Source organism: Oncorhynchus clarkii, unplaced genomic scaffold (genome assembly GCF_045791955.1).
Source record: "Oncorhynchus clarkii lewisi isolate Uvic-CL-2024 unplaced genomic scaffold, UVic_Ocla_1.0 unplaced_contig_458_pilon_pilon, whole genome shotgun sequence".
In the NCBI taxonomy this organism is placed as follows: Eukaryota; Metazoa; Chordata; class Actinopteri; order Salmoniformes; family Salmonidae; genus Oncorhynchus; species Oncorhynchus clarkii.
In genome coordinates this window covers 295,001-303,486 of record NW_027257958.1, presented here as the reverse complement: position 1 = coordinate 303,486, position 8,486 = coordinate 295,001, and the positions used below count along the sequence as shown (strand labels likewise).

The 8,486-nt window shown below is 47.0% G+C and overlaps 1 protein-coding gene across 1 annotated transcript in view; it reads left to right on the top strand.

Annotated features, from left to right (window-relative positions):
• Window positions 1–2,311: 2,311 nt before the first annotated feature.
• Window positions 2,312–8,486, top strand: part of LOC139394275 (voltage-dependent calcium channel gamma-3 subunit-like) — a 6,791-nt gene continuing 616 nt past the window's right edge. Inside the window, exons 1-3 of the mRNA XM_071142303.1 lie at window positions 2,312–2,562; window positions 7,819–7,902; window positions 8,193–8,333. Coding sequence (XP_070998404.1) covers window positions 2,349–2,562; window positions 7,819–7,902; window positions 8,193–8,333 — 439 coding nt within the window. The 5' untranslated portion in view covers window positions 2,312–2,348. The remainder of the gene's footprint in view (window positions 2,563–7,818; window positions 7,903–8,192; window positions 8,334–8,486) is intronic.

Below are 8,486 nucleotides of genomic sequence, written 5' to 3'. Positions count from 1 at the left end.
TAAACGTATTTTTATGAAAAGAAGTTTTAAAATAAATAATAATAATAGGCTGTTCTTGTTCCTTTTACGTCACAGGTGTCAAACTCGTTCCACGGCCGCTGTGTCTGCAGGTGTTCACTCCTCACTTGTCCTTGATTTATTCATTAGGGTCACTAATTCGTAAAAGAACTCCACTCACCTGGTTGTTTCTGTGTTAATCTACATTGTGTGATAGCTGATACTCTTATCAAAACATAAAAACAAGGCCAGATTGTCCCGTCTTTCTAGAATCCCTGAGCTCTGAAACAGCAACGTTTTCTCTCAGACCTCACGACAAGATGTGTTAAAAATACTGAACAGAAATATAAAATACAAATCAGTCAATTTAAATAAATGTATTATTTGTTCCTAATTGATGGATGTCACATGACTGGGAACACCGATATGCATCTGTTGGTCACATATACACTACATGACTGGGAACACCGATATGCATCTGTTGGTCACAGATACAGCATGCCAATTGCCTTCAAAACTTGAGACATCTGTGGCATTGTGTTGTGTAACAAAACTGCACCTTTTAGTGTGGCCTTTTATTGTCCCCCCCAGCACAAGGTGCACCTGTGTAATAATCATGCTGTTTAATCAGGCTCTATACGGGGAGGGGAGGAGACGGGAGAGGGGAGATGGGAGAAGAGGACAACGACCACGCAACAGAGACCACGCAACAGAGACCACACAACAGAGACCACACAACAGAGTTCACGCAACAGAGACCACACAACAGAGACCACACAACAGAGACCACGCAACAGAGACCACGCAACAGAGACCACGCAACAGAGACCACTCAACAGAGACCACTCAACAGAGACAACGCAACAGAGACCACACAACAGAGACCACACAACAGAGATCACACAACAGAGACCACACAATGGAGGCAGAGCAGCAGCTTCACTCTCCCAGACAGAACTGGACTGTGGCAGTTTTGTGTTTTCACTTCTCAAACCTAAATTTATCTAGGATATCCAGCCTTACAGATAACAACATCTATCACTTCTCAAACCTTAATTTATCTAGGATATCCAGCCTTACAGATAACAACATCTATTTTTGTTCAAAAGGGACCTGGATAAAAAGGTTAATTTATGTCGTCTTTCTATCTAAAGCGCTGAGTCCGTTTGTGGTGAGTTTGATGTGTGTGTGTGTGTGTGTGTGTGTGTGTGTGTGTGTGTGTGTGTGTGTGTGTGTGTGTGTGTGAGTGTGAGTGAGTGAGTGAGAGACAGGCTGTGAATGGGTCTGACAAGACAGAAACGGTAACGGTGTTGTCAGAGCTGACAGAAGAGGAGAGAGGTTGGCAGTCCCGGGATGCTGTTACACTGTAAAGACACACAGAGTGTTAAACTGGAGAGTGGACCCTCACCGGGATGCTGTTACACTGTAAAGACACACAGAGTGTTAAACTGGAGAGTGGACCCTCACCGGGATGCTGTTCCACTGTAAAGACACACAGAGTGTTAAACTGGAGAGTGGACCCTCACCGGGATGCTGTTCCACTGTAAAGACACACAGAGTGTTAAACTGGAGAGTGGACCCTCACCGGGATGCTGTTACACTGTAAAGACACACAGAGTGTTAAACTGGAGAGTGGACCCTCACCGGGATGCTGTTCTACTGTAAAGACACACAGAGTGTTAAACTGGAGAGTGGACCCTCACCGGGATGAGTTTTTAACTCTTTCATGACACATCAATCCCTAAAAAAATATATATATATATATATATATATATATATATATATATATATATATATATATATATATATATTTAAACCAATAATGATTCATGTAAGGAAGTGGACCTCTCCAAATCAATAATGATTAATATACAGGAAGTGGACCTCTCCAAATCAATAATGATTAATATACAGGAAGTGGACCTCTCCAAATCAAGAATGATTAATATACAGGAAGTGGACCTCTCCAAATCAATAATGATTAATATACAGGAAGTGGACCTCTCCAAACCAATCATGATTAATATACAGGAAGTGGACCTCTCCAAACCAATCATGATGAATATACAGGAAGTGGACCTCTCCAAGGCACCTCCCACTCTGGACTTAGAGCTTCACATTCTGTCTCTGAGTGAGGATGACGGAGTCACTCATTTCCATCCGTCCCTCTAAAGAAGAGGATGCCTGGGACTTTTAACTAATAAACCGTAAGAAAGAGGAGATGAAGAAGGATTAAAAGTTGTTGTGAAACTAGAAACTCCCGCTGACGCTGTTATGAAGCCTGGACTATAAACGAAGTACAGAAAGCCTTTAATGAAGGCGCGCAGCGGACCGTAACTTCCTTCGCCGTGATGAAGTTGTGTAACCGGGGAGCGCTGATGCTGGTCACCACGGCGTTATCCTTCATAGCGTTCAGCCTGATGACCATCGCAGTGGGAACGGACTACTGGCTGTACTCCCGGGGCGTCTGCCGGTCCAAGACGTCGCTCCATGACAACGAGACCATCCGCAAGAACGAGGTGGTGATGACTCACTCCGGGCTCTGGCGCACCTGTTGTCTCGAAGGTGACCGTTAATAACCGGTTGTTTGTTTTGATTGATTTGATTGGATCTTTTTGGTTACGGGTTTAAATTACAACTATAGCAGTTTGGGGTCAGTTTTAAGTGTCTATTTGATTGGATCTTTTGGTTAAGAGTTTTAAACGTTCGTGTGGTGTGTGTGTGTGCGCGCGCGCGCTGGTCACCGATGGTGTCCGGATGGGGTCTGGCTCTGCTGTCGATTCGGTAGAGTTTAAACACAACACCGTCTACATGAGAACAACCTAGTAACCTAGGGAACACCCCCTCTCCACTGGGCACCGACATCAGTTCGACGTTCAGTTATGTTTTACGGTTCGGTTGAGTTGTCAATTGACCTTTTATTCAACATGAATATCATTGGATTTCAGTTAAAAGTTGCGTGGGGAAAAAAATAGGAAAATCCCTTACAACGATGACTTTAATGGAAAGCCAATCAGTTTTCCGCGTTGACTCAACGTCATCACGTTGATTGGTTTATTTTTTTATGATGTGGAAACAACGTTGATTTAAAAAAAGAAGAAGAAGAAATGTGCCCAGTGGGGACAACCAGACACACTAATCAAATCCAAATGTATTTGTGACACGCGCCGAATACAACTGGTGTAGAGTTTACCGTGGACTGCTGAAGAGCCCTTCACAACCACGCCGAGTTTATAAATACAATTGGGACTCTACAGGAATAAATGGACAATAAATACACCATGAATGGAGCTGCAGCCCCTTGACTTTTTACACATTTTGTTGTGTTAAAAGGGGGGATTCAAATTAGATATAATTGTCATTGTTTGTCAACAATCTACACAAAATATATTATATAAATAAAATAATCTCAAAGTGGAAGAACCTCTCTAACATTTGTAATCTATATATATATATAACTATACGGCGCCTTCGGAAGATATTCAGACCGCTGAACTTTTTTTATGTTACCTTGTTACCTTAAAAAATGTATTCAGCAATCTACACAAAATAACCCATAATGACGAAGCGAAAAACAGTTTAAACATGTATTTTTTTGCAAATTAAAAATAAATAAAAACAGATACAGATAGTCCAACTCATCCCAAACCATCTCAATTGGGTTGAGGTCGGGGGATTGTGGCGGCCAGGTCATCTGATGCAACACTCTATCACTCTGCTTGGTCAAAAAGCCCTTACACAGCCTGGAGGTGTGTTTTGGGGTCATTGTCCTGTTGAAAAACAAATGATAGTCCCACTAAACAGATGGAATGGTGTATCGCTGCAGAATCTTCTCTCTCTCTCTCTCTCTCTCTCTCTCTCTCTCTCTCTCTCCCTCTCGCTGTCTCTCTCTCTTGCTGTCTCTCTCTCTCTCTCGCTGTCTCTCTCTCTCTCTCGCTGTCTGTCTCTCTCTCTCTCTCTGTCTCTCTCTCTCACTGTCTGTCTCTCTCTCTCTCGTTGGAACCAAATCTCACATTTGGACTCGTCAGAGTCCAAATTTCCACCGGTCTAATGTCCATTGCTCATGTTTCTTGGCCCAAGAAAGTCTCTTCTTCTTATTGGTGTTCTTTAGTAGTGGTTCCCCCCTTGTCCAGGTGGGTGTGGATTCAGATTGCATCCTCTGTGGATCTGTTGGTTCCCCTCTTGTCCAGGTGGGTGTGGATTCAGATTGCATCCTCTGTGGATCTGTCGGTTCCCCTCTTGTCCAGGTGGGTGTGGATTCCGATTGCATCCTCTGTGGATCTGTCGGTTCCCCTCTTGTCCAGGTGGGTGAGGGCAGTGTGGATTCAGATTGCATCCTCTGTGGATCTGTCGGTTCCCCTCTTGTCCAGGTGGGTGTGGATTCAGATTGCATCCTCTGTGGATCTGTTGGTTCCCCTCTTGTCCAGGTGGGTGTGGATTCAGATTGCATCCTCTGTGGATCTGTTGAGGCGGTATCAGAATTGAAGTGGGTCTGGGTGTCTAGGATGATGAAGTGTGTCATGACCAGCCTTTCAAAGCACTTCATAATTACAGATGTGAGTGGGGGCAGGGCGATAGTCATTTAGGAAGGTTACTTTGGAGCTCTTAGGGACAATGGTCCTCGGCTTGATTAGAGACCAGGAGAGATTGAAAATGGCCTTGAAGACACTTGTCGTGTTTTGAGAAAGCACCCTCTGGTATTCTGTCTATTCTGACGCACACACCACACACACTGACCTCTATCTGTTAAACATTAAAGTGGTTTAATGAGTGGACACCCTGTTAAAGGACATCAATTGTGTGTGTGTGTGTGTGTGTGTGTGTGTGTGTGTGTGTGTGTGTGTGTGTGTGTGTGTGTGTGTGTGTGTGTGTGTGTGTGTGTGTGTGTGTGTGTGTGTGGCTGTGTATTGAGGACCATTGAACAGTTGACAGCCCCTTAGGGAAGATCTCTCCAGGACTGTTAGTGCTCTGCCCTGACCTGGCAGTTGGTCAGGCTCTGCTCTGCCCTGACCTGGCAGTTGGCCAGGCTCTGCTCTGACCTGGTAGTTGGTCAGGCTCTGCTCTGCTCTGACCTGGCAGTTGGTCAGGCTCTGCTCTGCTCTGACCTGGCAGTTGGCCAGGCTCTGCTCTGACCTGGCAGTTGGCCAGGCTCTGCTCTGACCTGACCTGTTGGTTTAGGCTCTGCTCTGACCTGGCAGTTGGCCAGGCTCTGCTCTGCTCTGACCTGGCAGTTGGTCAGGCTCTGCTCTGACCTGGCAGTTGGCCAGGCTCTGCTCTGACCTGACCTGTTGGTTAGGCTCTGCTCTGACCTGGCAGTTGGCCAGGCTCTGCTCTGCTCTGACCTGGCAGTTGGTCAGGCTCTGCTCTGACCTGGCAGTTGGTCAGGCTCTGCTCTGACCTGGCAGTTGGCCAGGCTCTGCTCTGACCTGACCTGTTGGTTAGGCTCTGCTCTGACCTGGCAGTTGGCCAGGCTCTGCTCTGCTCTGACCTGACAGTTGGTCAGGCTCTGCTCTGACCTGGCAGTTGGTCATGCACTGCTCTGACCTGGCAGTTGGTCATGCTCTGCTCTGACCTGGCAGTTGGTCAGGCTCTGCTCTGACCTGGCAGTTGGTCAGGCTCTGCTCTGACCTGGCAGTTGGTCAAGCTCTGCTCTGCTCTGACCTGGCAGTTGGTCTGGCTCTGCTCTGCTCTGACCTGGCAGTTGGTCAGGCTCTGCTCTGACCTGGCAGTTGGTCAGGCTCTGCTCTGCTCTGACCTGGCAGTTGGTCAGGCTCTGCTCTGCTCTGACCTGGCAGTTGGTCAGGCTCTGCTCTGACCTGGCAGTTGGTCATGCTCTGCTCTGACCTGGCAGTTGGTCAGGCTCTGCTCTGACCTGGCAGTTGGTCAGGCTCTGCTCTGCTCTGACCTGGCAGTTGGTCAGGCTCTGCTCTGCTCTGACCTGGCAGTTGGTCAGGCTCTGCTCTGACCTGTCAGTTGGTCAGGCTCTGCTCTGCTCTGACCTGGCAGTTTGTCAGGCTCTGCTCTGCTCTGACCTGGCAGTTGGTCAGGCTCTGCTCTGACCTGGCAGTTGGTCAGGCTCTGCTCTGCTCTGACCTGGCAGTTGGTCAGGCTCTGCTCTGACCTGGCAGTTGGTCAGGCTCTGCTCTGCTCTGACCTGGCAGTTGGTCAGGCTCTGCTCTGCTCTGACCTGGCAGTTTGTCAGGCTCTGCTCTGCTCTGACCTGGCAGTTGGTCAGGCTCTGCTCTGACCTGGCAGTTGGTCAGGCTCTGCTCTGCTCTGACCTGGCAGTTGGTCAGGCTCTGCTCTGACCTGGCAGTTGGTCAGGCTCTGCTCTGCTCTGACCTGGCAGTTGGTCAGGCTCTGCTCTGCTCTGACCTGGCAGTTGGTCAGGCTCTGCTCTGACCTGGCAGTTGGTCAGGCTCTGCTCTGCTCTGACCTGGCAGTTGGTCAGAGCAGATACATTTTTTTTACAGACCTCTACATGCTTTGTAAGTAGGAAAACCTGCAAAATCGGCAGTGTAGCAAATACTTGTTCTCCCCACTGTATGTTATAGTATGTATGTATACCTGTATGTAGTACTATATATATTTTATAGTATGCTGAGATGTATACCTGTATGTAGTAGTATTAGTACTATATATATGTTATAGTATGTTTAATGTATGTAGTAATACTAGTACTATATATATATATATTATAGTATGTTTAATGAATACCTGTATGTAGTAATACTAGTACTATATATATATATATTATAGTATGTTTAATGTATACCTGTATGTAGTAGTATTAGTACTATGTATATGTTATAGTATGTTTAATGTATGTAGTAATACTAGTACTATATATATATATATTATAGTATGTTTAATGTATGTAGTAATATTAGTACTATATACATGTTCTCTGTGTAGGGACGTTCAGAGGGCTGTGTAGAGAAACCCCCTGAACACCTCTGTTCTCTGTGTAGAGAAACCCCCTGAACACCTCTGTTCTCTGTGTAGAGAAACCCCCTGGACACCTCTGTTCTCTGTGTAGAGAAACCCCCTGAACACCTCTGTTCTCTGTGTAGAGAAACCCCCTGAACACCTCTGTTCTCTGTGTAGAGAAACCCCCTGAACACCTCTGTTCTCTGTGTAGAGAAACCCCCTGGACACCTCTGTTCTCTGTGTAGAGAACCCCCCTGAACACCTCTGTTCTCTGTGTAGAGAAACCCCCTGGACACCTCTGTTCTCTGTGTAGAGAAACCCCCTGAACACCTCTGTTCTCTGTGTAGAGAAACCCCCTGAACACCTCTGTTCTCTGTGTAGAGAAACCCCCTGAACACCTCTGTTCTCTGTGTAGAGAAACCCCCTGAACACCTCTGTTCTCTGTGTAGAGAAACCCCCTGAACACCTCTGTTCTCTGTGTAGAGAAACCCCCTGAACACCTCTGTTCTCTGTGTAGAGAAACCCCCTGGACACCTCTGTTCTCTGTGTAGAGAAACCCCCTGAACACCTCTGTTCTCTGTGTAGAGAAACCCCCTGAACACCTCTGTTCTCTGTGTAGAGAAACCCCCTGAACACCTCTGTTCTCTGTGTAGAGAAACCCCCTGAACACCTCTGTTCTCTGTGTAGAGAAACCCCCTGAACACCTCTGTTCTCTGTGTAGAGAAACCCCCTGAACACCTCTGTTCTCTGTGTAGAGAAACCCCCTGGACACCTCTGTTCTCTGTGTAGAGAAACCCCCTGAACACCTCTGTTCTCTGTGTAGAGAAACCCCCTGGACACCTCTGTTCTCTGTGTAGAGAAACCCCCTGAACACCTCTGTTCTCTGTGTAGGGACGTTCACAGGGGTGTGTAAAGAAATTGATTATTTCCTCGAGGATGCAGACTATGAGCAGGATGCTGCAGAATACCTACTGAGTGAGTACACACACACACACACACACACAGAGACACACACACACAGAGCCACACACACACACACACACAGAGAGACACACACACAGAGACACACACACAGAGACAGAGACACACACACACACACACACAGAGAGAGAGAGACACACAACACACACACACACACACAGAGAGAGAGAGACACACACACTTAACACATACTGAATTTTGAGTGTAATTTTGACTTTTCTCTCTGTCTGTGTGTCTGTGTGTGTGTGTGTGTGTGTGTGTGTGTGTGTGTGTGTGTGTTGAAGGAGCAGTGAGAGCCTCCAGTATATTCCCCATAATGAGTGTAGGTCTGTTGTTTCTGGGAGGAGTGTGTGTGGCCGGCAGCGAGTTCTACAAGACACAACACAACGTCATGCTCAGCGCTGGCATACTGTTCGTCTCCGCAGGTCAGCCCTCTCTCTCTCTCTCTGTCTCTTTCTCTCTCTCCCGTCTACATCTCAGCTAACTCTCTCTCTCTCCCCCCTCTCCCTCTCCAGGACTCAGTAACATCATTGGCATCATCGTCTACATCTCGGCTAACTCTCTCTCTCTCCCCCCTC